Consider the following 27933-nt stretch of genomic DNA (forward strand, 5'->3'; position numbering starts at 1 on the left):
GCCGGGGCCAGTGCTCAGCCGTGAGCAGCAATGGCCAGTCCCCAGTGCTGCCTGGGGCCGGACCGCGGCCTGTGACCCCTCGAGGGGACAGGTCCCTCTCTGGCCCTCCTGAGCCAGCCAGGCCCTGCCCTGGGGCCGGCTCGGAGCCCATGACCAGCCTTGTGCCCCATTCCCCGAGCCAGCAAATCCCCCGGCGTGGGAACTCGGGAGCCCGAGAGGGGACAGGCCCAGGGCCCCGTTCCCTGCTCCCCTGAGCCGACGCCCCTCGTCTGCCCTGCTCCTGCCATTCTTTGGAGCGAGCTGCCCACCCCAGCAGGGCGAGCAAGCCCCCTTCTCCCTGCACGGAGCTCCCTGCTCCCGGGGGTGCAACCCTGCGGCTCTCCTGTGACTCTGCTGCCACCTGCTGGCCACTGGGCGGAGGCGACCCTCCTCGAGGACACCTGCCCCTGTGCCCATCTGCCCGGCGGGGGACCCCCCAGGCAGGCGTCCAAGTGCCCTGGGGGGGGCGCTCTGTGTCCCCATCCCCTGCTGGGTGAACTCTGTGCCGTGCCCCATCCCAGGTCCCAGCTGTACCTACCAGTGATGGTGGTGGCATCTTGGTAACTGCCCACCGCCACGCCGTCCGGCCCCTGGCCAGCAGGGGGCCAAGAAGCTGCTGGCGTGTCCCAGGGGTGGGGGTGGCAGGTGGGCGGGCTCTGGCCTGAGGGTGCCTCGCGCACACCGGAGGGGTCCAGTTTGACGGGCGTTAGGGGGGTCTCCCAGTGGCCATGTGGGGAGCGCGGCGCCACCGCAGCGCCTGGGACCGGGCCAGGCCCAGGGCCACGTCTCTGTCCACACCTAGGGAGAAAGTTGGCGTTAGGGGGATCCAGAGGGAGGGGGGATGGGAACCGGGTCTCTGCATGGCCCCCACAGGCCCTGGTGTCCCCCCGTGCCCAAGCAGGCAGCGTCAGAGAATCACAGAATCCTAGGGCTGGATGGGACCCCAGGAGGTCATCTAGTCCAGCCCCCTGCTTCAAGCAGGATCAACCCCCACTAAGTCATCCCAGCCAGGACCTTGTCCAGCTGGGACTTAAAAGCCTCAAGGGATGGAGAATCCACCACTTCTCCAGGCAACGCATTCCAATGCTTCACCACCCGCCTGGGGAAGCAGTTTTTCCTAATATCTAACCTACACCTCTCCCTCTTCAACTTCAGACCTTCACTGCTTGTTCTGCCATCTGACACCACTGAGAACAGTTTCTCACCCTCGTTTTTAGAGCTCCCCCTCAGGAAGTTGAAGGCTGCTATTCAATCACCTCTAAGTCTTCTCTTCTGTAAACTAAACAAGCCCAAATCCCTCAGCCTCTCCTCATAGGTCTTGTGCTCCAGCCCCTAAATCATTTTTGTTGTCCTTCGCTGAACCTGCTCCAGCAAATCCACATCCTTTTTATACTGGGGGGCCCAAAACTGGACACAATATTCCAGCTGTGGCCTCACCAGTGCCGAATAAAGAGGAATAACTACTTCCCTAGAGCTGCTCGAAATGCTCCTCCTAACGCACCCCAGTACGCCGTTAGCTTTCTTGGCTACAAGGGCCCACTGTTTACTCATATCCAGCCTTTCATCCACCATCAATCCTAGGTCCCGCCTGGAAACCCGCAAGCTGGGGGAGCCTCGGAGTGACACACACCCCGCCCCCTCCCCCAGAAGCCAGGGCTCCTGCATGCCCTGGACGCAGCCCCCTGGGCATGGCAGCTGTTCCTGCCGGGGCAGCCAGCTGAAGTTTGTGCTACAGCCACAGCAGAGCACCTACAGCCAGCAGTGGCTGTTCCTATAGCTGGTGCACAGCTGCACATGCGTCGGCACACATAAAAAAATGTATGCTGCACACGGACAGAAAAGATTAGCAGGAACATTGGCTGCAACCCTGTGTGTCAGGTCACAATGTGACGTGCATTCGGAGGCGCCAGGTATAGGGGCTCCAGGGCCATGGTGGGGGGTCAGGCTGCTGGTGGGGGAGTGAGATTGGGAAGCAAATCTATGCCCCCCGCTTTCAATGATACTCCACATCCTTTCTGCTGACATAAACGCAGCGGCACGGAAATGCAGCCACCTCTGGGGTGGCGCAGCACAGTCAGGCAAGGGAAACGCTGCCCGGGGAGGGGACGCTTAGGCCAAGCAGCTGGCGAGAAGCTGCAGGCTCATCTATTGCTTATACGGCCCTGTCCAGCTACAACCTCATCCTCCAGGCATGGGACCATCTCATCCCCAGTGTACAGACAGGAAAACTGAGGCAGAGACGGGGCTAGAACCAGGATGGCAGGTCCTGGACTCACACCACCGCAGGCCTGTTTTAAAAGCCCATCTCCTCCTCGCGTCCCCAGGCTCTAGGGAGGCACAGCTGCCTGGGAGGCCCCGACGGGGTTAAATTAACCCTCAGTTATTCAAATCCTTAAACCCTCTCAGCCCGGAGCCTAGCAACAGGGCCAGGAACGCAGGGCCCAGGGCTGGGCAGGACGTGCTTTGCCTGGGTTATTCTTTAACTCTGGGAGGAGGGATGCTGCAGCCTGGAGCCAGCTGCTGCTCCATCGGCGCTGCTGTCAACTCGGGGGTCCTGGCCTGGGATGCCTATCGCCCAGCGCTGAGGCGTCTTCCCGCCCCAGCAGAGTGAAGATCTGGGATACGCTGAGGGCTGCCCCACAGAGCCAGCCCCTCCCAGGCGTTAACGGGGTGACTCCTCCCAGGGCGCTGCGGGGGGCTCTGGGACCAAAGGGGCAGCTGCAGGGGAGGGCCTGCCAGGTTCCAAATCCCACCCCCCATTCAGGATGCGGGGTGAGCTGGGATTTGTCTCCCTGGGGCGGCAGGGCAGGAGGCTGGTGCTGGGAGGAGCCGTACAGAGCAGCTGTATGTCTGTGGTTCCCCCAGGCGGTCTGTGTGGGTCTGGCCTTCCCCTCACAGGCTCTGAAATGCCCTGCGGGGGGCCAGACCCCTGAATGCTGCCCTCTCCCAGGAGAGCCCTGATTCACCCCAGGGGAAACCGAGGTGCAGAGCAGCCCCCTGCCCTTCTCCATCTTCCTGCCAGTTCCTCTTTGATCTAACCACTACACCTCACTGCCTGCATTCCCATTAGCCCGTGGGCAGGATGGCTGCAGCCGGTGCCCGTGAACAGCCAGGCCCCGCCCTGGCAGGAGCAAAGTCCAACTGGCTGCACTTTTGCCGGCAGTCACGCAGGGAGACGGGCCAAGCCCAGGCCGGGCAGCTGCCCCGGGCTATGCCCGCTGCCATTAAGGTGCCATGGGATGGAAACTGCTCAGCCTCCTGCCCGCCCTGCCTGGCCTGGCACGGACCAGCGGGCTGAGCCTGCCCCCTGCCCTGCCGCCCCGTGACACCCCCGATGCCGGTTCCTTGCAGCAGTTTCTCCCCCTGCCTGGCCAGCAGGGCCCATTGGGAGGGGGGTGTCACCCCCAGGGAACCCCTGTTCCCAGAGGCCCAGGGCAGGGGGAGCTGCCTAGTGTGGTACAGTCCAGAAGGGTGGGAAGCCCGGACTCCTGGGTTCCATGCCCAGCCCCACTGTGGGCCATTGTAAAAGCTGCTCCCCTTCTGGGGCCAGCCCTGGCAGGGAGCTGGGGACCCCCAGGGACACTCCCAGCTGGGCAGGGGCCAATGGGGCCATCCCAGAGCCAGTCTGTCTCTCTGGGAGCAGCAGTGAATCCCTGTGAGCTGGGGCTGGGGGAGTGGGAACTATTCCCAGCCCTGCACCCGCAGATCCGTGGCTCAGCCACGCCCACAGGTGTCCAGACAGCAGCAGGCTCCTGGGTGGGGGTCAGGCCTGCAGCTGTCCCTCTGGGGGGGCAGTTCCTACCAGCGAGCTGCCCTGAGCTCAGCTCCTGGCAGAGCCATTTCGGAGACGCCAGCGCAGCTCCAGCCTGGCAACCGGCTGCTCTGAGGGGCACCCGAGCGTGGGGCACGCACCCGGGGGAGCCCACTGGCCCTGAGGTGCTGAGTCCCCACAACTTCAGCTCGTCCCCGGGCAGAACGGCTCCCCACACGCTGTCCCTGGATTCCGAGATGCTGGCTGGGGGGCTCCGGCCAGGGCCCTTTCCGCTGCCCTGAATTCACTCCCTCCCCAGACTGGTGCATCCCAGCCCACCTCCCACTCCAGCCTGTTGCCTGCTCCTTGGTGATGCCTCCAGGCTCAGCCTGGCCCTGCAGCCCCAGGCCAGGCTTGTTCCCCTAGGGCAGGATGTGGGGAGAAGTTCCCCCAGCGAGCGGCTGGAGCCCGACCCTGCCCAAGGCCTGAGGGGACCAGCTGGGCTCTGGGGCATGTCCGTCCCCAACTCTGGGACCAGTGCCCTGGAGGGAGGGAAGGAGGAAGGGCCTGGCCTGGGGCCTGGCAGCCGGGCAAACAGCCTGGGCTGGGGGCTCCTGCCTTCTCCCTCCCGGCCCCCAGCAGGCCACGCCCCCCCACCCCGCCCGCTTTCCCGAGGGGACAGACCGTGCTGTTCAGACGCTGGGGGCTCCGGGATCCTGCAGGCAACACGGTCCTGGCTCCCCAAGCCGGGTCTGGGGGAACGTGGGCCTCAGCGCCGTCCGCGTCCCTCCGCCTGCAGACAGAGTGACACCACGTGAGCAGGGGCCCGGCTGTGATGCACCGAGAGCGGTGTGCACGCAGGTGCAACCCAGGGGGTCTCCCAGGGCACCTGGCGCCCAGCAGGGCACCTCTGCCAGCCAGCCAGGGCACCGCTGCAGCCCCGTCCTTCCCCTCCCGAGAGCAGCCGCCTCCCTGGGGGGGATCTGCCCGGCATGTACAGACCCCCCCGCACAGCGGGTGCCGCCCCGGGCGCCCCCACCTGACCCGGGCGCAAGAGCCCGGCTGCGGGAGCGAACCTGGGTGTCACGTACCACCCTCTTGTACCACATCCCCCGTCCCCAGGCCCCAGCCTGCCAGCAGCCCTCACCTGGGCATTGTCTGCGCCAGCCCATGACTCACCAGCTCAGAGGCGGCCGCACCCAGCAGGCTGACACTCCTGAGCAGGCTGGGCAGGCGGGCGCACGCCGGCAGAGCACCTAGAGCTTCGACAGAGGCTGCGGGACTCCTGGGAAGCGGGGACCAATGGTTAGAGCAGGGGGGCCTGGGAGTCAGGATGCCTGGGTTCTATCCCAGCCAGCGCTGAGTCACAGCATAACCCCAGCCAGGTCCTGTCCCCCGATGGGGAGACGGTGCTGCCCGGCCAGCTGGGGATTGTGCAGCTCCATGCAAAACCCTGCAAGAGCCCCGGCGAGAGGCAGGAGAGCAGGGAGCCCGACTTGGGCATGTGTCCAGCAGGGGACGGGATGGAGCAGGCAGAGCCGTGAGGGCATGCCCGACCCTGCCACCCCCCACGCCCCAGGGTAGGAGGGGCCGGGGCAGGCCGGGGCCCAGCAGCCGCGGGTGTCCCTGGCGCCGCGCCGGCTGCTGTTTCAGAATGCAGCCCAGAGCTATTTTTTCCCTGCAGCTGCTGCTGGGGAGCAGCCTCGCCCTGGGAGCGGGCGGTGGGGGGGGAGCCAGCTCCGTGGGACGGTGCCAGGAGAGGTCTGGGCAGGGCTCATGGGCAGCAGCCAGCTCCGGGGGGCAGACTGGAAGCGGGCAGGCAGGTAGCTGGGCAATGCGCACGGCTGAGAGGCGCCAGGCCTGGAGCAGGGCCCGGTGAGGACGCAGCAGACCCTGGCAAACAGCCCCCAAGCCAGATGCGGCCTCGCTGCCGGTGACTGCTTGCGGCTGGAGCTGCAAATGGCAGGTCCTGGCAGGCTGCAGCCGGCTCCACAGGCAGGGCTGGGAGAGCCGCCCAGGTGCCAGGCTGTTTGAAGGTTGGCAGCCCCAGGGCTCCTCCCGCCAGGGCATGGGAGTGGGGCACCGCTAGAGGAGCCCAGCCAGAGCCGGGACCACGGGACACACCGCTCCTCCCCAGCACCAGCATCTCGGAGCCACAGCGCCGCATACTGCCCTGCCGTCCCCTGCCAACTCCCCCCGGCACGGCTGCGAGGCATAGGCCAAGGGGGATGCGACCCACCCGGGAAGGTACTTAGGAGGCTGTAAAGTGGGCGAAGGTGAAGCAGGCAGAGCTGGGGCCCTTGCCAGGCATCGCCCGGGTAAGGCAGGGCAGCCCCAGAGCCAGCATGCCGCCGTGGGTCTGGGCAGCACCGTCACAAAACTCACTGGAGCCAGGCTGTGCCTGGGGGGCAGAGAAGCCCAGATGCAGACCCCGAGCTTTTCTCCGCTCATTTCTCACCCCCCTCCCCAACCCCTGCCCCCAGACAGAACATCCCAGCCCCTCTGCTCATCTGACCCACCTGAGCTGGGGGGCAGGCCCAGCCCCACCACGCTGCACCTTTCAGTGGTACCTCTAAGCCAGAGCAGAACATGGCTAATACAACACAACCTCATCTGCCTCCCTGGAGCACAAAGGGACCCACCGAGGGCTGGGCCAAGCTACAATTTCTCCCACCAAAAACTTTTTTTGCTTTTTTTTTTTTGTGAAAAACATTTCAACTAAATTTTCTGGGCTTTGATCCCGCCCCCGCCCCCCCTGCCCCCGACAGAAAACAAAACTTTTCACCTGGCCCAGCGGCCTGTGCGGTTGGTTCCAATCTCAGATCCTCGGCGTGTAGAGAAGGGTCCTTTCCTCTCCCGTTCTGATCTCTTCCCAGAGGGGAAAAAGTCACAAAGCCAGAGAAGGGGGCGGTGGAGGGAAGCGGGGACACAACCCGAACGTCTGACAACCAGGAAGAGAAACCAAACAAACCCCGTAGCTAGTGACTAAATAAAAACTCTTGTTCCATTTCCATTTCTGCTCTGCTCCTGGATCGAACTGGGTTTGCAAAATATTCCAAGGGCAATAAAACTCCTTTTTCAAGAGGAAATAAAGTGCTCGGGGCAAATCCCACCTGCTCCTCTGAGGGCCTTGAGAACAGCTGATTGCCAGCCTCTCTCTGCCTTCCTAGTTCCTGGTTGGCCTCTGCTTGGGCGTCTAACTGTATCAGGAGGAGAGAGAGGCACGTAGGATGAATCTCGTGACACGCGCCAGGGACAGATCACAGCCACGCGTGCTAAGATGCAATTGACAAGAGGGCGAAGTCATCTCAGCCCAGCCAACTGCGTGGCCTGGCGGATTTGCAAAGACCCAGAGCATTGGATCAGCTCACCTGGACGTCGCATTTCATCCCGTCCCCTCGTACTGAACCCAGGAGCTGGGGGCCAGCTAAAGCCCCCTACCAGAAAGGCACCAGTCTGGATCTGCAGGCCCCAGGAAAGGGGGTGCCCACAGCCGCTCTGGGGGGCTTGGTCCCATGGTCAGTGGCCCGGCCTGTTCAGAACGTGAGCCTGTGCGGCCCAGGTATCAGCCAGCCCCACTGGCCTCGCTGGACACATGAGCTGTGGCTCTAATGCGTCTGACTTCACTGCCCAGGTGCCAGTTCAAACTCTGTCTTTCCCTGTGGGCTCCAAACCCTTGGGGATCTGGTACTTACACTGCACCCCACCATTGAGTCCCCTGTGGGGTTGGATCTGAGACCCTCAGCAGCCAGAGCACTGTGGGTTTGGATGTTGGCCATCTCCCTCCGGCCCCCCAGATCCTTGCAGTTCCTCCCTGTGCCCGCTCCCCTTCAGCACCTGGTCCAGGATCCAGCTCACAGGTGTGGTCTGGAGAAGTCACATCTCTTCCCTGCCCCACACGTGGTCCCCACCACTGAGGCTCAACCAGACCCCTTGGCTGCACCTTCTCTGCTGAGCATCTTGTCTGGAGGGTACTGGGGCTGCCCTATCCCCATGCACCCCAACTCTGCCCCTTGCATCGGGGCCAGCCAGGATCGCGCCCGCTGCCCTTCCCCCCATGCACCCCAGCTCTGCCCCTCACATCAGAGCCAGCCAGGACCCCCCTGCTGCCCTTTCCCCCATGTACCCCAACTGTGCCCCTTCCATCGGGGCCAGCCGGGACCCCCCGTTGCCCTTCCCCCATGTGCCCCAACTCTGCCCCTCACATCGGGGCCAGCCAGGACCCCCCCGCTGCACTCCCCCCCATGTGCCCCAACTCTGCCCCTTGCATCGGGGCCAGCCAGGATCGCGCCCGCTGCCCTTCCCCCATGCACCCCAGCTCTGCCCCTCACATCAGAGCCAGCCAGGACCTCCCCCGCTGCCCTCCCCCCCATGCACCCCAACTCTGCCCCTCGCATCGGGGCCAACCAGGACCCCCCGCTGCCCTTCCCCCATGCGCCCCAACTCTGCCCCTCGCATCGAGGCCAGCCGGGACCCCCCCGCTGCACTCCCCCCCATGCACCCCAACTCTGCCCCTCGCATCGGGGCCAGCCAGGACCCCCCCGCTGGGCCACTCCCTGGGGGGTTTGGGGGCCCAGCGGGCGGCGCTGCTGGCGCGGAGCCGGGAACAGCCGCAGCCCTGGCACGGCCGGGTCCCTGCGACGGGGAAGCACCAAGGCGCCCGGGCTGATCCGGCCCGTCCCCGCGCGCCGCGCAGCGGGGGAGCCCCGGGCCGGGGTGCAGCGCCGGGCACAGTGGGGGCGGCTGCGGGTCGCGCCACGGAGGGCGCAGCGCCCCGGGGTGGCGGGGGCCGGGGCGCGCTCACCGTGTCTCCCGTCGGGCTGCAGCCGCCAGCGGCGCTTGGCTGGGAAGCAAAGGAAACTTCCCCATCCCTGGCCGGTTCGCTGGAGCCGCTCCCCCGGCAGGTGGGGGGCGGGCCCCGCGGGCCCTGCTGGGAGCTGTAGTCCCGGGGGCCCCCCAAGTGGCCTCTGGGGCAAGGGAGGGGACTACAGCTCCCAGGGAGCCGCTGCGCCCGGCCCCCCAGCCTCCCCCAGGGCACCGAGGCTTTGCCTGGGAGAGGGGAGGGGCAGGGTAGGAGCTGGGAGCTGGCAGAGCAGTGCCACCCTCCTCGGGCAGAGCCAGGACTGCGCTCCCCCTCTGCACTGGGGCACAGTGGGGCTGGGAGGAAGGCCCCCCAGGGCAGAGCGCCCCCCTCTGTGCACCCTGGGGCAGCGCGGCGGCACCTGACCGTAGATGGAGGTTTGTCCCAGGGGACCGGGCCACATTCCCCCAAGAGTCTGACGCTTGCCCTCCCAAACCGGGCCCCGACCCGGGGTGCTGAGCCCTTTGGAGAAACCTCGAGCCACTCACGGACCTTTCCGCCAGCACACAGAGAACACCGGTCTGAGCCACGAGCCCCTGGCCTCCCCTTGGCACTGGTGTAAGCCACAGCGCCCAGCCCAGCCCATTGGCAAGAAAGCCCTGGTGAGACAGAGCTCTGACTTTCCGTCGGTCCACGCTCAGCACGGTCCAGCACGTCCCATCCCTCTGGAGCGTTATAAATAGGGGCCTACCACACTCTCGGCCCATTTGGGTCAAATTCACAGGCACAGGATTTTTAGAATGGTAAATGGCCCGATTCTGGCTCTTTGAAGCTGAAATTTCGTGGTGGTGTAACCAGAGAAGTCCTGACCCAGGAAGGAGTCCTGTGGAGGTTGCAAGCTTATCATACGGGGGTTGCAGCATTGTTACCCTTAGTTCTGTGCTGCTGCTGGCAATGCTGCTTTCAGAGCCAGGCAGATGGAGAGCAGTGGCTGCTGGCCAGGAGCCCAGCTCTGAAGGCAGAGCTACCTCCAGCAGCAGTGCAGAAGGAAGGATGACAAGGGATGGACCACCCTTATTTCTGCACAGCTGCCAGCAGAGCCGGGCCCTTAGTCAGCAGCCGCCAGTTTCTGGCCACCCAGCTCTGAAAGCAGAAGGGCGACATCTGTATGGCCTTACCACCCTTACTGCTGCTGGTGGGCCCAACCAACACCTATGGAACAGCCATGCTATTAGACTTCATACCAAGGTAGCAGTTTATCGGGCAGTTGTCCTGAATACCCTGCTGCATGGCTCGGCATCACGGACAATATACCGCCTCCATGTTTTGAAACGTGATCAGTTCCACATGCGCTGTCCGAGGAAGATTGCCCACGTGAATTGGTGGGACAAAATTCCTAACACGGGGGTTCTTAAGCTCTGTGGTGTCTGGGGCATGGAAGCAATGCTTATGAACAAGCAGTATGGCTGACTTGGTCCCATTATGAGGATGGATGAAACACGGATACCAAAGATGGTCTTCTATGGCCAGCTTGCTCCTGGAAAGTGCCCTCTTGGGGGGTCAGTATAAACACTATAAAGACATCTTCAAGGCCACCGTGAAGTCATGCAGCGTATCTCACAATGATCTGGAAACTCCAGTTCAGGACAGACTGTCCTGACGGCACACCACCGTACAGACTGGGACTTGCTTGGTGAGTCAGCATACCCAGGCACCAGGAAAAGCGTACGCTCCGAAAAGAAACTACAAGACCTGCAGTTGGTGGGTTTTTACGTGCCAGCTGTAACTGGCTGTGCCGAGCGAGGATAGGTTTAGTCGCTCACCAACAGCAGCATAGACGATGAGATCCGTTGATCAAGGGCTCAGTTCCAAGCAAGCGAGCTTCTGGCAGGCTGCTGCTTCCGAGCTGGGCACCCGGACACCATGACAGCCGCTGCTCTCCTGTGGTCCCCCTCCGCAGGCAGCACCGTGCTAAGTGTGTCACTAGCGTGAACCGCCTACAAGAACCCCACGATCCCCCTGCACCTCCCTCTTGGGTCAGGCCCCCGGTTTGAGCAAGGCTGGTCTCTCCCCCACCCCCCACCCTGCCCCCGTGAAATCCATGTAGCACCAGGTGAACACACGCAAAAGGCCAGATGTCCCATGACACCAGACTTCCCCGTCAGGGATGCATTGGGCAGGGCAGCGATGTTGGAAGGGCCCTAAGTCTGAACTGGATGCTTTGAATTCATCCAGCGTCCTGTCCCCAGCCCCGTGAGCACACGGTGGGAATGGGGCCTGTCATCACCCTCACCCGGCGCGCCTCGCCCATGACAGTCACTGTGCGGATGAGTCCTGGCTCCCTGGATGGGCAGGGAAGGTGCTTGTGCGTTGCTGAGAAGCAGCGTCTCTGGGGAGGACGCGGCCCCATGCAGCAGCTCACAAGAACGCAGCAGAGTAGAACTTTAGCCCCAGGGCGGAGAGCAGTTACCTGAGCTGGCTCTGGCCAGGGCTCCGGGGGAAACCCCCTCTCCTCTCTCAGCCAGAGCCTGGGGACAGCAATGGCTGCAGGCCCTCACAGAGATGTAAGGGGCATGCGCTCCCTTCGGTCACCCCTTCGGTCCCACCTGCACCAGGGCAAGGCCTGAGGCTGCTCAGCCAGGGTTAGCACAGCTGCAAGGGGCCAGCCACGGGGGTGAGGTACGACTGGCTGGGGTTACGCCTACAGTGACCGCAGCTCTCAGCCCAGCTCAGCTGTGGGGCTCTGACCTGGCAACTCCTTGAATCCAATGGAACCAGCCGCCATAGGCAGCTGCCGGTGGGAGGGCCTTGATCAGGGGCCAGCTGCACAGGCAAGGGACAAAGGCCTCATCTCCCGCCCTGATTAATTCCCTTCCCTTTTTATGACTGTTCCACCTGCTGGGAGGGGAACCAGCCAGGAGCTGAGCTCTCGCAAACGCGGCTGCAAACACAGCTGCTTCCTGCTGCTGCGGCTTCGGCCCCCTGGTTGAATCCCGGCTCCTGGGGGGACCCCTCCCAGCGCTGGGGGGAGGAGAGACACTGTCGGGCGGGGGTGGGGGGGGCGCACCCCAGCCGGGGTGAGGCCTGAGCAGGCATTAGGAGCTGCGCAGGAAAAGAGCCTTCCAAAGAGCTGGTGGGGGAGAGGTAACCTGGGAATGGGGCTGAAGCCCGGGTTGGACCCTGCAAGGAACAGGGAGCCAGGTGTGGAAACACCTCCGTCCATCTGTCCCGCCTCACCCTGCCCAGCCCGAACCCTGGAGCTGTGCCAGAGCCACAGAGTGAAGGAAGCCGACTGGCCCATGCCACAGCCAGCTCAAGGTGCTGCAAAAGGGGCCCATGTGAGAGCCACTCCTACTGCCACATGGTGCCGAGGGGCGGGCAGGCTGCCCCCAGGCAAACTCCCCCGCCCCCGCAGGGCTTTTGCTAAGAGCGAGTCCCCCACTGCTGGGAGGGAGCCAAACTCGGGCCAGGGGGTGCTGCAAAGTCTGGCTCTGATGGCACCCGCCCCCCCACACCCCTGCCCCACTCCTCCCACTTCTGAGCCCAGCAATCAAGGAGCATGTGGGGTCCCGGGTTCACTGTCCTGCATTGGTCCTTGCTGGCGTCCCCTGGAGCTGTGGGAAAGGGCTGCCAGAGCCCAGGGGCAGTGGGCTCTCCTAGCACTGGCTACTCCTGACCTGTGCACAGGGGGGCAAGGCCAGGCCAGGTCTGTAAGGGGGGCTGGGCAGACGGGGCCTGTCCAGGTTTGGCATGAGGGGCAGGGGCAGGCTCAGGGGCCAGGCAATGCAGGGAAGGAGCAGCACGGGTGGATAAGGATGGGGGCTGGGCATTAAGGGCTGGGAAAAGGCGGCGGGTGCTGACCACCTCCCCCAGGTCTGCCCCAGGCCAGGGCCACAAAGATGGCACCCCCCCTAGTTTCCCCATTGCCACTGCAGGTGCCAAACACATCTGCAGGGTAGGTGCGATGTTGCCAGGGCCAAGGGGCCAGCTCAGCTCAGCTCAGCTCAGGGGGCTGAGCCCACACAGGGCAGGCCTGCCAGCCATACAAACTCCAGCCCACACTGGAAGACAGGTGAGCGTCGCTGCGGACAATTTCTGAGCCAGCCTAAGCAGAGGGCAGGCTCTGGACCACCCGGCCAGCCAAGGGCCAGAACAGGCCAGGGCCTGCCAGGCCAGCCGGAGGGGGGGGCACCGTTTCAGAAGCAGGGATGGAGTGACAGCCGCAGGGACAGACTTCAGCAGGAAGCCAAGGGGGGGCCCCCCCATCCCCCCAACGCCCAGCCCCTCTTTCCAGCGGCTGCTGAAGCACCAGACAACGAGTTCACCGGGTCTCAGCAATTTGCTGCCCCGATCTCTGTAGCTAGCGTCCATTGCCAAGAAAGGAACCTCAACAAACCGCCGAGCCGCTCGGCGCTGATACGACCATGCTCTGAGCTCCTCTGCCCACTCACTGCGGGGACACTGGTTCGACTGAAAATTTCACCATGCGTTCTTTGTTCCCCACTCTGCAGCGTGGGGCAGGACCCCTGGGCTTAGGGAACCAGCCGTCCCCTTTCTGGCAGGACCAGCCCCTACTTTGGGCACTGGGAAGGCAGCTGGATTTATTTTCAAAATGAGGCTAATTGTCCCGTAGGCGTGCGGGGAGCGTTGCTGCCTGGTTCTCACCACGTACAGGTGTGGCTGCTACCCCACTCCTGGCTCCCCGTGGCTTGCTGGAGCCACGTGGCTGAGCACGGCTCCTGGCAGCTGGAGTGGCGTGGGGAACCAGGACCCCACCCATGCGGCTGCTACCAAGCGCCCAGCTGCCCGCCCCTTGGAGCAGCCGCCCCCTGCCCCCAACTCCCTTCCTGTATTTGAGCTCTGGTCACATTCCCTGGGCTCACGCTCAGCTCTGGAAGGAGAGTGAGATCTGGCAGAGGAGAGGCACAGGGGTGCACTGGGGGGGTTCACATGTATCTCAGCATCACCCCCCAAACTCAGTCACTTCCGGGGAGGGTGGGGACAGCAGAGGATGGGTGGAGCAGGGCTGGAGAGGGCAGGGGATGGGCAGGACGGACACACAGCCAGTGCTCAGCTGCAATTCCTGCACCAGTCACTGGTGGGGTGTAGGGGTTACAGCGGGGGCGGAGGAGAACATACATTTGGCCTCTACATCAAAGCATCAGGAAGGCCAGACCAGCTACCCCAGGCTCCTGTCTCCACCAGTGCCAGATGCCTCCCAGGGAGCAAACAGAACAGATGATCAAGTGACCCAGGGCCAACCTCAGGCAAACAGCCTCCAGGGACACCAGGCCCACCCATGGCGGCTAATAGCCAGCGAGGGGCTTCTCCTCCTCGAGTTTATTTTTTTCAGAAGCCTGCTGCAGTTTGAGGTTTTCTGCCAGCCCCGGGCCAGGAGTTTCCGCACATTGAGCAGGACAAAACCATTTCTATTTTGTTCACTTTAAAGCTCTGCTTTTAACCTTCCTGGGGGTGAAGGAGTAAATACCACTTCTATTTTCTACTGCTCACGATTTCCTGGGCCTCTAACCTACCCCTGCCCCCGACCGCCCTTTGGTCATTTATTTTCCATGCTGAGAAGTTTCAGGCTTTTTAATTTTTCCTCATAGGGAAGCAGCTCCTTTCCCCTGAGCATTTCTGTACCTTTTCCAAACCCAATACAGTCACACCCCGAGATACGCCCATTCGGGTTCCGAGAATTTGACTTTACAAGGAGTTCCATTTAATCCCCCTACTTCGGCTTACAAGGCATTTCTTCGCATTTACGAGGACTGATTTGGATTTCGCGTGCCTCAGTGGGACGCGGCCGCCCTGCAGTGGGAGAAAGGCCATGGCTCCAGGCAATGGCTTCCCGTAGCTGCATCCCGGCCAGTGCATCTCTCCGCAGCACCCGGTGGCAGTTTCCCAGAGCCCCCCTCCCAGGTGCTCTTCGATTTCTGTTCCCCTCGCAGCCCTGTCTCTGCACCAGCCCCCCCCGAAAGCAGGTAAACAGCCATATTATAGAGTAATTAACAAAGGGAAAATGCCTTGTTAGGTTGTGTTATGATAACTAACGTTAACTATTGAGGAAATTGTGTTAGTTTTAATGGGATTTGGTGTTGTTTTAGCATAAATAGGTGTAAATTTTGGGGCTCAGGAATGCATAAAATTTTTTCACATTGAAATTAATGTCAATTACGTTTTCGACTTGTGAGAATTCACCCTAAGAGGGGCTTTTCAGGAATGAATTACCCTCGTAAGGCGGGGGGAAGACTCTGTACCCCTTTTTAAAAAAAAAAAAAAAAAGTAGGGTGAGCAGAGCTGAACGCAGCCCTCAAGATGTGGGCGTATCATGATGTTCTCAAGATCATCGATGAACGTTTCAGAGCAGTGGTCCCTACAGCCCTCCAGAGTGCACCCCTAGTAAAGGATGGGGCGGCAGAAAGAAGGCATGAGGGGGAGTACCTGGGAAGGTTTTCATGATCAGCTGATGATCCTTCAATTAAGTGCATGACCAGCCTTTCCTCCCTCCATCGCCTTTCCTCCTCTGCCTGTAAACAAACCCCTTGCCTCAAAGCAAAGCCAGGAGCAGCACTGAGCTTGCTCTATGTAATCCACGGAGGTTCAAACTGCAAGGGGGGGGTGGGGGGTGGGGAGAACCCCAGACTGCTGTCACCCCCCTTAAATGGGTCATTTACCAACCAGCTAACCATGACTGGCTAGGGCCAGGCACATGCGAGGTGGACCTGGCCTGTGATGCACAAACTTCCACCAGGGGGCAGTCCTAGGCCAGGGATGGTCAAAGAGGCATGGGGCAGCAGCCTGGATAAAGCCCCATGGGAGACTGTGGGGCATGGGGGGGCAGATCAGGCACCTCAGCCTGTGGCCAAGGCCCAGAGTGAGACACTAGGGCCAGTTCAGGAGCAGCCCTGGCAAACCCCCCGCCACACCACACACACTCAGCCCCCACCAAAACCACTGGTGAAAGCTCCATGCAAATTCCAAGCAGCCCCCAGGGTGCGAGTCTTGCCAGGGCATTGCCCCGAGGGGGCACAATTATGCCAGCCCCTATCCCAGCCCTCTGCTGAGAGGGCATTGACACCTGCCTTGTCCTTGCTTTTCAGAGCAGCCTGTTCCCCCTGCCCAGCTCCCTCACCCCCTCCACACCGGGGAAGGATGTGCCAGCCTAGCCCTGGTGCCCACAGAAGCACTCAGCATGCCAGGATTTCACAGGGGGCTGGAATCTCCCACCTGCTAACCCGGGCCAGCGGAGAGGGGAGCTGGCGAGCAAAGCTGGCGAGCGGAGCCTGCATTGCGCCCCTGACACAGCCAGGGCTGTGAAGTGGAACTGGGAGTGAGGACTGCAGGTTTGCCCAGGGTGGAGAGGACTTGCTGGCTTGGGGGGGGGGGGGGCAAAGGGAGGCCCCCTGTGGAGCTCCCTGCCCCTGCCCCCCCGACATCCAGGTGGCCCTGGCCCTGCTCCTCCCTCATGAGAAGGGAACAGGCCCCCTGGGCTGGCATGATGTACCCCCAATGCTTCGCTTGCCAGCTGCCCTCACAGCAGCTCTGGGGAGCCCCCAGCTCCCCCTTCCCCAGCAGCACGGGCCACACTCCAAGCCCTGCTGGGGTTTGACTCTTCCCTGGCCCCAGGAAACAAGGCTGGTCCCTGTGGTGCAGCCCAGCTCAGCCATCCTCCAGGCCCAGCCACCCCTCCACACTGCCCCCCCCCCCGTGACAGAGGACCCTGGGCCCCCCCCCACAGGGCTGCTTGCCCAGCCCCTCGGTCTGAGAGGATGGGCACCCAGCCCCAGGAGAGCAGATCTGCCATCAGAGTGCAGGGAACAGGGCTGCTACCTGTGTGCCCTGCCAGGACACAGAGGCTGGGTTTATAGTATGCTGCCCCCCTTCCTTGGGGGTCTCCACCCTGTGCCTCATGGGGAACCTCCTAGTTACACCCCCCACCCCCAAAGGGTATCCATTCCCAGAGCAGCAGCTCCCCAAGCCAGCCACAGCCGAAGGTCAACATCAGCCAACGGTCTGGGCTGTGTCAGACAAAAACAGGAGCCCTGCCAAAGCCCCCAGAGGCAAAATGGCCCCCACACCCTTTGCCAGGGCAATTACTGGGGGCCAGGCAGCCACAGCCAAAGAGATGTGGGGCAAGGTGGCCTGGGAAGGCTGGGCCCCTCTCACTGTCTCCCTGCACGAGGGAAGTCCCAACAGACAGGGCCCTGCCCCTTCTGGCCAGCCAGCAGAGCTGGGGACACATCTGCCCTGCATTGTCCTATACAAACCCAGCACAAAGGATTTCACTCCCTGGCGGTGCCGGCAGGAGAGACCCCAGCCTCCCTAACCTGCAGTTCAGGTCCCAGCAGCACAGCTGGGCTCTCATGCAGGGCTGGGCCCTGGTGGAGGGGGGAAGTGTGTTCTGCACACCCAGCACCCCGAGGCTGCAGACCTCATCCGGCTCCTGGCGCCTCGTCTCAGACCTCCAGCCCCCTTTCCCCAGGGAGGCCGAGCTGCCTAAAGCCACTCCCAGGCGGCTGGGGGGCTGCTGGAGCAGTCCGGGGAGGGAGGTTCAAAACCCAGGACCAAGCACAGGACAGAGTATCTGCTGCATAGGCAGACACAGCCGCCAGCAGGTGCTTCCGTTCACTGCTTTCCAGAGCCCAGCAGCAGGCCTGGATGGCAGCCAGGCCTGGGCCCTGAGCAGCGCTTGTGTCGTGCCTGCAGCCCTGGGGGGAGACACTGGCTGAGGAAGTCCTGATAGGGCAGGAGTTAGAGGCAAAAGGTGGAGCTGAGACCTGAGCAGGGTGTGATGGAGTGGGGGATATGTGTGGGGCTCACACAGGGTGGGGGGCTCCTGCTGGGGGTAACCGAGGCAGCAGTGACACCTCTGTGCTGCAGGCCAAGGGGGAGGTGGAGCCTGAGGGGGTTGAAGTGGAACCAGTGGGAAGCAGTGAGTCTGGGCTGGGGGTTAGAGAACAAAGGAGGGAGCAAGCGCCCAGCTCTGGGGACCGCTCAGGGCCTCCTCTCCCCAACAGGGATTGGACTGGCTGCGTGCCTGCTGTACTGACTCCTCCGCACCATGCTGTGTGCTGTTGGCTAATCAACCCGCTGAGTGAGAGTCACTCCTGCCTGTGGACAGAGTGCAGTGCTTGGGGGACCCCAAACCCCATCACACAGGGGCTCCAGGAGGGCCCAATACCTTGGGCAGGCTGGGAATCGTAGACTTGGGGCTGACGGCATCCCTTCCAACCGCCCCCAAAGGGGGTGGGAAGAGAAGCCCTCTGCTCTGACACCCCACATCCCTCCCCCAGCTGATGCTGACCCCCTGCCCTGCGACCCAGCACAGAGCCTGCAGCAGCCCAGGCTCTGCACAAGTTGCTCCTTTGCCCCCCAAGCACTGGGCGGTGCTGGCGCCCAGCAGCCTCGGGCAGCAGCTGGCGACAGTCCCTCTTGCCGTTAACGCAGGCGGCTGCTGCCCTCTCGTCCCTCGAAGGAAAGCAGCACGGTTCTGCCCCAGCACTCGCCGTGCGCTGCGAGGGGCAGCAGAGAGGAGACGCCGGCCGTGCAGCCCAGCGAAGTGAGGGGAGGAAGAGGCGCTGGTGACAGTCAGCGGGGTCACGACGGAGCACCGGGGGGAAGCACTGCAATTGACTGTGCAGCTTTACAGCCTGCCCTGGTGGCCCCAGAGGGCCCAGCCTCCGTCCCACCCGCTAGGTGCAATTTTGTTCTAAATCCCCCCCGCCATCCTGTTTCCAAACACACGTGGATGGGCCCACGGAGGCCAATGCAAGAACCAGTTGACGGCAGCATGGGGCTGGGGGCGGGGTTTATTCTTTGCTTTGGTCTATACAATAAAAAACAGACATCATTAACCTGCAGTTCCTGACCCACATTCCAAAACCACCCATCCCTTTCCTAAGGAAGCAGTAAGCCATCAGCGCATGGAGAGACAGGAAAGGGGAGGGAAAAAACACCACTCACCAGAGAGGAGACAGGTTAAATTGTGCAACAGTGAATCAATACAAGGACAGGTCCTAGTGGTTAGAGTCACTCCTCTATCGTAAAGGACAGTTACACAGATTCTCACCACCCATATCTGGAAACATCCCTGCGGCTAGCACAAAAATCCGGGGAGAAAAACAGCACCCTTTGTGTTCCTGCAAACTCACAGGAGTCGCTGGTTTAAATGTTAAGTCTGTCGAAAGCAAAAAAAAAAAAAAAAAAAAGCTCCTTTTAAAAATGTTAGAGCCTAGTTTCTAACCCACTAAACACAGAAAAGGGAGTGGGGAGTTAAAAGCAGATGGCAAACGCCATTTGCGCCATATTAAAAATAAAAGAAGTCTATCCTTCTAGAAAAGCCTGTTACTGGTATGCCAATGGAGTTTGATAACGATGCTGGACTCGTGGGTTTTAAAGCTTCAGAAACAGTGTCTTGGCTTGGCAGGAGGGCGTATGAAGCAATCTCGGGAGGAAAGGGCCCTTTTCACAGACCCCCAGCAAAAAAGAAATAAAAATAAAACATCTAAAAATAAAGCCTCTGGTGGGAATGGAAAAGTTGGTCGTCTCAGGCACTTCTGTCTCCCAAGGCCCCCTCAGCGGTGCGCAGCTCCACCGGAGCCCCCTCCTCTGGCCGGAGAACACCTGCATAGCCGAGAGGAAGGACCGTGTCAAACAGCTGACGGTGAAACGGGGACTGCTAGGACTCAGAGGGATTGTTTCAAGGGCTTGGGAATCGAGCCAGCCTCTGGCAGGGCCGGTGCTTTGGGGCTCGCTCAGCTGAGGTCCCGCTGACCTGTCCCACCCCCGCTTCCTGCGCCCGGCCTCGTGGTGGGGCAGGCCGCTGCGCAGGCCACATCTGCAGGGAACTGCACAAGGGTTGGTTCCCACACCACCGTTCCCTTGTGACGACGGAGGACAGCAAACGAACTGCAGCTACCCACAGCCTGACACAGGGGGAAGCGGCTGGGAGGAAAGGGTCCCCTCCTGGGGGTGGAGGGGGCACAGCTCTCGTGCTACATCCTTCGTTGCACGCGACTCCCTGCAGCTGGCACTGGGGAGGGAAGAGAGAGAGGCTGCCTGGGGGCTCCGAGCAGCCAGGAATGCTGGTGTCAGACTATCGGCTCTTTAACCCTTGTACGCCGCAGCCAGCCACTGGGGAGTGGGCTGCAGCTGCCCCAGTGCGGGCAGCACCCATGCCAGGGAGGCACCCCCGGCTTCTGCCCGGCGCTCTCCCCGCTGCTTGGGATCTCATCCCCCGAGTTCCTCCTCCACGTGGCCCTCAGCCTGACGCACAGCGGCAGGGAAGGAGACACCCACAGCCGTCGAGCCACAGCCTGGCACTGCCACCTCCTCGCCGGCGCTCGGACAGGAGCGGCCGATCCCGCCCAGGCAGTGGCACTGCCTACCTCGTGCAGTGCCTGCGGGGCAGGTTAGGCCAGCATGCGATCAGTATAGGGCCCTCGGACACCGTCGCCGTAGGTATCCATGGGGTAGTCGCCATCCATGTCCATGTTTATGTCTATGGGGTCCAGGGGAACGTCAGCCCCATACATGTGATACCCGGCGTCCAGATCTAGCGAGGCGAGGGGAGAGCGCAGCTGTTAGCGTGCCAGCCACGGAGCGGCTTCAGCTCCGGCTCGGGACCCGCACTGGGCTCACCCCAGCTCCCACGCATGCGTCACAGCTGCCCTCCCGGACACGGAGGTTGTCTCGGACCCAGAGTCCGCTTAGCCCAGCACCCGACAAGCACCAGCACCACACACTGCGAGGACCCCCTCCAAATGGCCAGAGAACCAGCCCCAGCGGAAGCACCTTCCGGGCTCTGCCGGAGGCTGGCTTGTGCCCTGGCCTCGGCTGGGCTGACTGCCAAGGTCCCGGCCACACACGTCCCACGTGGCTTTCCTGAGGGGAGCACCTGCCCAGGCCCTGAGCGGTAACAGAAGCTCGGCAAACTCAAAGCAGGAAGGGGGAGCAGGGAGCACTCCAGACAGCTGGTCCCCAGGGCCGGGCAGTCGTTCCCAGCCCAGGTGTAGCTCCCCTGGGCCCAGCCGCCAGAAGCCGGCCAGCCAGGTGCACACAGACCCTCGCAGCTCTGCCGTGCTGTCCAGGGGAGGCCCAGATGCGTGGCAGCATCAGCACTTACCCTCCGGGTAGGGCTCGTTGATAGGAATCATGCTCTGCGCCTGGGGAGGAGAAGGAGGAGCATTGGTGAACATGAGCGCAGACTCAGCTGGGGGGGGCAGCGTTCGTGGGGGTCTTGGCCCCTGCAGGTGCCGAGAACAGGATGCTCCCGGCAGCAGGAGCTTCTGGGAGGAGGGACTGCGACCCGACGGCACCAGGCTGGCCAGACCCACTGCTCCGGTGGTGGGAAGGGGATGCATTAGCCAAGGACACTGCAAGGGCATCGCTCTCTGCTCAGCCCCAGGAGGTGCAGCTACACGGAGCCCAGATCCTCCCATGCACCCACCAGCCCCCGGGGCAGAGCGCCTCAAGGGCTGTACCCACAACACGCCGGCCCAGCTTCCAAATGGCCCCACGTCCCCCAGCACAAGCATTAAGCCCCCCACTGACCTGGGCTGCCTGCCCAGCCTGGGCCCTCCCACCTGGGCGTCAGGTTCATCCTGGCCCAAGCCGCACTGCAGAAGCCTTTTGCCACAGAGGCTCCAGTCCCCGGGGGCCTGCAGAGCCATCTCCAAATGGCCCAGGGCTCAGCTCCGGGCTGGCCCTGACTAGGAAGGGCCCCCCTCCCGCAGGCACTCACTGCTTCCCAGGCGACGGGGTCGTGCTTGAAGAGCGAGTTGGTGAGCTCCACGGAGATGCGTTTCCTGTAGTCGGGGCTCCTGTCCTCAGAGATGCGGAAGAGCACGGCGGCCGCGTAGGTGGCTGCGGGGGGGCGGGAAGGGGCGCGGCAACCCTAAATGCAGGCCAGCGGCAGAGGCAGCCGAGCGCCAGGCAGTGCAGGTAACGGTTTCCCCTGCCGATGCCGCTGGCGGTCACGTCGCTCGCTGCCACTTCCCCCAAAGCCGCCAAAGCCCTGGTGCCCTTCCCAGCGCAGGGGCGGGTCGAAGACACTCCCTGAAGTGGCTGCTGGCCTAGCAGCCGTGTGCAGAGCAGGGGAGGGACCACCCAGCCCTGCCAGCTGGGAGGGGCGGGGGGGGGGCGCCCTGTGGATGGCAGTGGGCACACTGCAGCAGCCCGGAGGAGGAAGGGGAGGGCCGTCCTGCTCACCTGTGCCCTCGTTGCGGGAATGCAGCAGCTCCATCAGCGGGGCGGAGGCTCCCTCGGCATCGATGGCGTCCGCGGCTTCCTTGTCCTGGGCCAGCTCGCACAGCACGCCGGCCGCCACCCGCTGAATGTTCTCCACTGGGGAGTAGAGCAGCTACCAGGGGAGGGGGACACGTGTGAGGCAGGAGGAGGCTGTCAAGAAGCCGCCCGCCTGGCTGCCTCCCCCACTGGCGGCCGGCGATCCCGGCGGGGGGGTGGGGGGCGGTTGGGCGCCCCAGGCCCCCCCCAAGCTGCCCCCCGCCCCTCGCACCTGCACAAAGAGCGGGATCGTGTTGAGTCGGAAGATCTCCATGCGGTTCATCGGGTCCCGGGCCAGAATGTGCAGCGCTCCCGTGCAGCCCTCCACAATCTCCTCCATCTTCACCCCGTCCTGCAAAGGCAGCAGCGCTCAGCACCCTGCGGGTGGGGGGGGGAGGATGCCCAGGTCCCCTCCCCTGACCTGCCTGGCTCAGAGCAGCCCCATCCTCCAGGGATTCCCCCAGCAGGGCGCTACGCACACCAAGAGACCAGGCCTTGCACGGGTTGGAGCGGGGCTTGGTCAACACAGGTCGGGTATCCAGGCACCAAATGGAGCCTTCGCTTTCCAGAATAAGCCACGTCGGACCCCTGGGCGCTGCCTGGTGGGCCCCACCCACTCCCGCCTGGGACTCACTGTGTACGGCTGCTGGGTGCTGGCTGCCACGTGGCGCTGGGCGTCCTGGTGAGCCTTCACCAGCAGCTGCACCAGGCGTGGGATGACGGCCGCCTCCTGCAGCGGGGCGTGGTTAGCCGGGCACAGGGCCAGGTTGCGGATCAGACCTATGGTGGCCTGGAAGAGAGGAGGAAGAGGCTCTTGAGCCAGGCGCTTGGGTCCGGCCCGCTGGGGGAGGAACACGAGGTGCCAGGAGGGGGCTGTTCACATTCAGCCTCTGGCTGCTGAGCTCGAGGAGGGGGCCACCTTCCTCCCCGCCACCCACACATCCACCCACCACCAGGCGGTGGCTTTAAAGCCTCTTCAGCCGGCATTTCCACACAGGGATCCACCCACCTCCCTTCCCGGCTGCCTGGCAGCAGGACAGAGACCGGCAGCAGCCACTTCCGCCCACTGCCCAAGAGCCGGCCTGTGCCGATACCCTCTCCTCCCTGGAGCTCGACGCCTGCTGGCCATGGGCAGAGCCTCCAGCCGTTTTACCTTGACCAGCGGCCACTGGTTGGGCTGGTTGAGGAGCTTGACGATGGCTGGGATGCCGTAGTTGAGCCGCACCGAGTTCTGGGCCATCTCGGCCTCGGGGTGCCGGCTGGTGAGGTGCCGCAGGGCGCAGACGGCCGGCTCGGTGATGTCCTCCTTGTCGCCTGCCCGCAGGATGGTGTGGATCAGGGCCTCCACCCCATTGGACTGAGTCACCAGGGTCTTGTTCTTGCTGTTGTTGCAGGTCAGGTTGGAGAGGGTGCCAGTGGCGCAGGTCAGCACGTTCACGTCGTCCGAGCTCAGCTGGTTGACCAGGATCTTGAGAACGCCATCCAGGCCCTCCTGGAGACGGGTGCGGAAGTGACGTCACACCGGCCCTCTGCCCCTGGACCCACCCGAGGGGCTCCACTCTGCAGCGGCCCACGCTGCCCTGCACAGCCGCAGCTCCTCATCACACCCCGCCCGCTGAGAAGCCAGGTCAGACCCCACCCCCAGAGCTGGGAGACACCCCCACCCTCCACTCTGCTCGGACTGGTTGTGATGCTACAGGAGACCATGTGTCCCTGGCTTCACCGTAGGCCGCGCTACTGCTGGCACGCAAGCTCCCAGGCAAATCCCAGCACAAGCGGGCTGGCCCAGGCACACATGGGCCGGCCAGCCTGGGAGACAACAGCTCCATGTTTTGGCGCTTCCATCTACACGTCCCGAGAACACTGAGGCAGCCCGAAGCAGGAGAACCAGCTCCAGGCAGACAGCAGCCCTGGCACTGGGGCCCCTCGCTTGACGCAGGGGAGTTGTAACTTGCAGGAGAGGCGAGCAGTGATGTGGAGTAAGCAAGTGGGTGGGCGCAGCCCCTGCTGCCTAGCACAGGGAGCACTGGCCAGAGTCGCAGGCGATGACCACGGGGGTGTCCCCAGGGAGGGTCCTGCAAGCTCCAGGCCCGTTCCCAGGCGAGCAAGGGGGACACGCCTCTGGGGCCAGGGCTTCAGGATCCCAACCGTGCACCACTTGGAAAGCCAGGGCACCGCTCTGGGAAATGCCACCCAAAGCGCTGCGCAGCCAAAGAGCGGCCAGGGAACGACCTGGGTTCCTCTTGGCGCCATGCACACCAACCCAGCCCCAGCACCTCTGCGCCCCAGGCTGAGCCTGGCTATGTCAGGCAGCTGGTGACGCCTCGGAAGGTGGGAGCGCTTCCCCGAGGGCCACCACCTGGGAGAATCAGAGCTGCACACAAGTCCCCCTCCCCTAGTCCTGCTGGGCTGTTTTTACCTAGTCAGCTGGAGATCGGCCCATTTAACTCAGCCGAGGCAGAAGCACCAGGCACACCCAGCCGCCGCCCTCTCCCAAGTCTCCGCTGGTTGCGTCTACGGCTTGGCAGACGCCAGCAGCTCTGAGGTCTCATGCAAGGAGTCTCGGGCCAATAAGAGCCTTGCTCGCTGCAGGCCCAGGCCTCAAGGCGCACGTGACCTGAGCTGTCTCTGCACTGTTTGGCCAGCGCGAGCGACAGATGCTCCCGACATGTGCAGCTACACTTAAGGGTTTAGTGTCCGTGCCAGGTTTCCCAGCCGGAAACATGCAAGTGATACAATCCCCAGCTGCCGGGAGCGGCATGGCAAGCCAGCACGCGTGCTGCAGGCGACGGCGGGGGTCACTAGTGGCAGGAGCGAGAGATTTTAAGAATAGCCACAAGGACAGGGGAGATTGGGGGGAACGTCGTGGGCTGGGTCGGACAGAGGATGCGAAGGAATTAAGGCAGAAGCCAAAGCTGCACTCCCCGGCTTCGCTGTTGGGCAGAGCCCGACTGCTTCTATTGTTAATCTCGCTGGAGATGCAGTTACACGTCTTCCAAAACGATCCCAAATACCTTCCATGCTGCATCAGAGCCTAACCCACATGGAGGGGCCGGCCAAGGGCCACGAGGGGAAGGAGCAGGAAGACGGTGGGGTAGAGGGGGGCATGTCTCGGTGGAACCCGGGGCTCGAAGCGAGCAGTTTGGAGAACCTCCAAGGTGCCCGACACCCGTTCCCTTGACCAGCCAATCCACCCTGTCCAGCCACGTTCTCCCTCAGCCCCAGGAGCGACTGCTTCCTTGGTGGGGAGCCTGGGGCTGTCAGGACAGCCTGGCACCAGCCCTTAGAAAAATCAGGAGACAACCCCAGCACTGGTTCCACAGCAGAGGACACTTCCCACGGGCATGGGCTCTCCAAGCTGCACCCTTGTGGGTGTGGCACATGAGCTGACTGCACAGAAGCATGTACTCACAGGCTTGCTCTTAGGAGCCCTACCCCCACTGAGTCCTGGAGATCAGCGTGCAGCCAGACAACACGCAGGGAGAGCGCATGGACGCCACCCTCACGTGAGCTGGCCTACGGAGCCGTTGGGACCCCTTCGCAACCAGGAAGCCTGCGTCTGGTTGGGCGACTGGCCTAGTGGGTGCGGGGGGGAAGAGAAGATGTGATGTCCCTGGATTTTAACGAGCCTCTGGACAGCCCCACATGTGAATGTCATAGGTGACTAAGGAACTGCGGTCTAGGTGGGTGCACAGCTATTGGAGAGTCCCGACTGAGTGACTAGCTGGCCCCAGAACCCTGTCACACGGGCAGGGCACATCTAGTGGGGTGCTGTGGGGTTCGGTCCCAGATCCGGTACCGTGCAGTACGGTCGGTAACGACAGGCCTGACTGTGAGCCTGCAGATCGCACACATTGGGAGGGGTTGCAAGCACTCCGGAGGAAGTCAGGAATCAAAACAAAAGGGGCAAATGAGAGTACTGGTCTGAACCCCGTCATAAGAAGTTCCATCAAGACACATGCAAAGTACGTCAGCGGGGAAGGAAACCAATCAAAACACACAACTTCACACTGGGCCCTAACGCCACTGGGAAGACGCTGGGGGTTCTAGCAAATCTAAGCCAGCAAGGAGCTGCAGCTGCCAGAACAGCTGAACCTGAATCTGGGGTGTATGAGCAGGAATGTCACATGTAAAACCCAGGAGGTAATTAACCATCTCGCTTTACTCTGCTCAGCTGGAGCCCTGTGGCTAGTTTTGGGTGCCAGGCGCTTGGGAGGATGGGGACAAACTGCAGAGAGCCAGATGAGAACAACAGAACTGATCAAAGCCAATCTGGCAGGAAAGGGCAAAAAACCCAGGCATGTGTAGTCTTGAGAAAAGACACCTGAGGGGCACCCGAGACCCACCTTTACGCACGTGAAGGGGAAGGACTTGTTTCCATCCATGAGCAGAATAAGCTTTGTTACGTGCCCTTAGGCATGTACAGACATGCACCACCAATGGAAACAGACGCTGCTGGCTGTGGGCGCTCAGCTAATCAGCTGGGCAGCGCCTGAATCTCTCCTGGGTGGCTGCCCAAGCGCTCAGCTTACAGGGAACACAGCTGGCGAGGGAGCTCAGCTTTGGAACATAGTTCCATGGGAGGCCGGGGAAGTCCCTTCACTGGAGGTTGGGCAAACGCCTGTCACGCAGTCTGTTCACGAGGTCCTGACCCAGCACAGGGGGCTGGACTTTGACTTCTCAAGGTCCCTTCCAGCCTCCTATTTCTTTGATTTCCATCACCTCCTGCCAGCCCCGCATGGCCACCGGCTTGCGAAGGGGGCTGGGAAAGAAGATCACCTCTGCCTGCAGGTGTCGACTCAGTGCAGAACAGGCTCTTGTCGGGTACCCCGCAGAGCGCCAGACAGGAGATTAATGCACCAGCGCATGTACAGGAACAGGCCTTGGAAACACTCGTTGGCGCCGGCCAGAGCCCTGCGCACTCACCTGCTTGGTGGCCACGTCAGAGAGGTTCCTCAGGGTCCACAGGCAGTTCTGTACGAGCCTTGGGCTGGAGCTGGTGAGGTGTTTGCCCAACGCTTGCATCCCGCCTGCCGGAGGAAACAGAGCCCCGCCCGGCCACGATTAGCTCCAGCATCCGAGTTACCCAGCACCACCAGCTCTCAGAGGCTACCCACGTCTCTGGGCTTTTCAGATGGCCCTCACCAACACTGTTCTGAGCCACACACCCCCACCCGTCTCTCCCTCTCCTGGACTGGCACAGCCCACCCATCACAGCCGGTCAGCAGGACCAGGGGCATTTCTGTTCCCTCACCGCCCCTCAGAAGCACACGGTGGCACAAAAACCCTGCATCTGTCTTCAAAAGTTGCCTCTGCCAGAGTAAGAAAGCAGAGCACAAGAGCCCAGCTGCTGGCCAGGCTGGGATGGTAACTCTGGCACCAGGGCGCTAATCAGATTAGCCTATTCTGGTAGCATCACTTCCGCAAAGGGCCCCTCCCTCGAGTGAAGGCACGAGCAGGCCCACCTCCCGTCAGAGGTATCTCTGCACCCAGAGGCCAGTTGCTTCGGCCTCCTGGAAAACATCTCTCCTCCAGGGATCCCACTAAGGGGCGGGGAAACGCATTTGTTACGTGCACAGCGGCTTATGGGAATGTGGCACCAGCAGTAAAACGTTTGCACATGGTGCACACAGCACCTGCATCTCTGCTGGACAGCTGCCCAAAGGCTCAGCTGACAGGCAGCACAGCTCTCCCGCCGACAAGCTCTCTGCCAGCCCATGAAGGGCCACAGGAGCAGAAACCCAGCAGACGAGGAATGGGAAGTGCCAAGGCAGGCAAATCACACCGGGGCGTGCGAACGAGTGACAAGCATGAGCAGAGCTCTGGCAGGAGCTCAGGGGACCAGGTGACCTTGGGTTCTGATGGCACCTGATGAGACAGCCGAAGAGACACCTGGAGGTGCTTGGGGATGCCGTGGGACGGGCAATCACACGGCAGGCAGGGTACAGGCAGCTGCTGGCTGGGGAGAGCAGGAGATGTTTTCTAAGGGGATGGAGGAGCTGGGAACCTCAGTGCAGGGAGGAACTGCTGGGATGTCACAGTTAAAGACCGGACA

At 62.6% G+C, this 27933-nt stretch overlaps 1 protein-coding gene and 1 long non-coding RNA gene across 5 annotated transcripts in view; both read right to left on the reverse strand.

Annotated features, from left to right (window-relative positions):
* Positions 1-698: 698 nt before the first annotated feature.
* LOC142002796 (uncharacterized) lies at positions 699-8675 on the reverse strand. Of its 3 annotated transcripts, none has more exons than XR_012642723.1 (5): positions 8595-8675; positions 6576-6731; positions 4970-5075; positions 4475-4583; positions 699-837 (listed from the first exon to the last, which is right to left on the reverse strand). It is a non-coding gene; the product is annotated as an uncharacterized LOC142002796 (long non-coding RNA). The 3 variants fall into 3 exon arrangements; XR_012642722.1 differs by having other exon boundaries at positions 6576-6990; positions 8595-8651; XR_012642724.1 differs by lacking the exon at positions 8595-8675 and adding an exon at positions 6904-7544.
* Positions 8676-18373: 9698 nt separating this feature from the next.
* The window catches only part of JUP (junction plakoglobin), a 48539-nt gene continuing 38979 nt past the window's right edge, over positions 18374-27933 (reverse strand). For both annotated transcript variants that reach the window (XM_074979303.1, XM_074979302.1), the window contains 9 exons: positions 26805-26908; positions 23032-23370; positions 22513-22668; positions 22111-22230; positions 21804-21954; positions 21337-21458; positions 20719-20758; positions 19982-20148; positions 18374-19217 (listed from right to left, as the gene is read on the reverse strand). In XM_074979303.1, coding sequence (XP_074835404.1) covers positions 20006-20148; positions 20719-20758; positions 21337-21458; positions 21804-21954; positions 22111-22230; positions 22513-22668; positions 23032-23370; positions 26805-26908 — 1175 coding nt within the window. In that variant the 3' untranslated portion in view covers positions 18374-19217; positions 19982-20005. The remainder of the gene's footprint in view (positions 19218-19981; positions 20149-20718; positions 20759-21336; positions 21459-21803; positions 21955-22110; positions 22231-22512; positions 22669-23031; positions 23371-26804; positions 26909-27933) is intronic.

Source organism: Carettochelys insculpta, chromosome 28, assembly GCF_033958435.1.
Source record: "Carettochelys insculpta isolate YL-2023 chromosome 28, ASM3395843v1, whole genome shotgun sequence".
NCBI classification, from domain to species: domain Eukaryota; kingdom Metazoa; phylum Chordata; order Testudines; family Carettochelyidae; genus Carettochelys; species Carettochelys insculpta.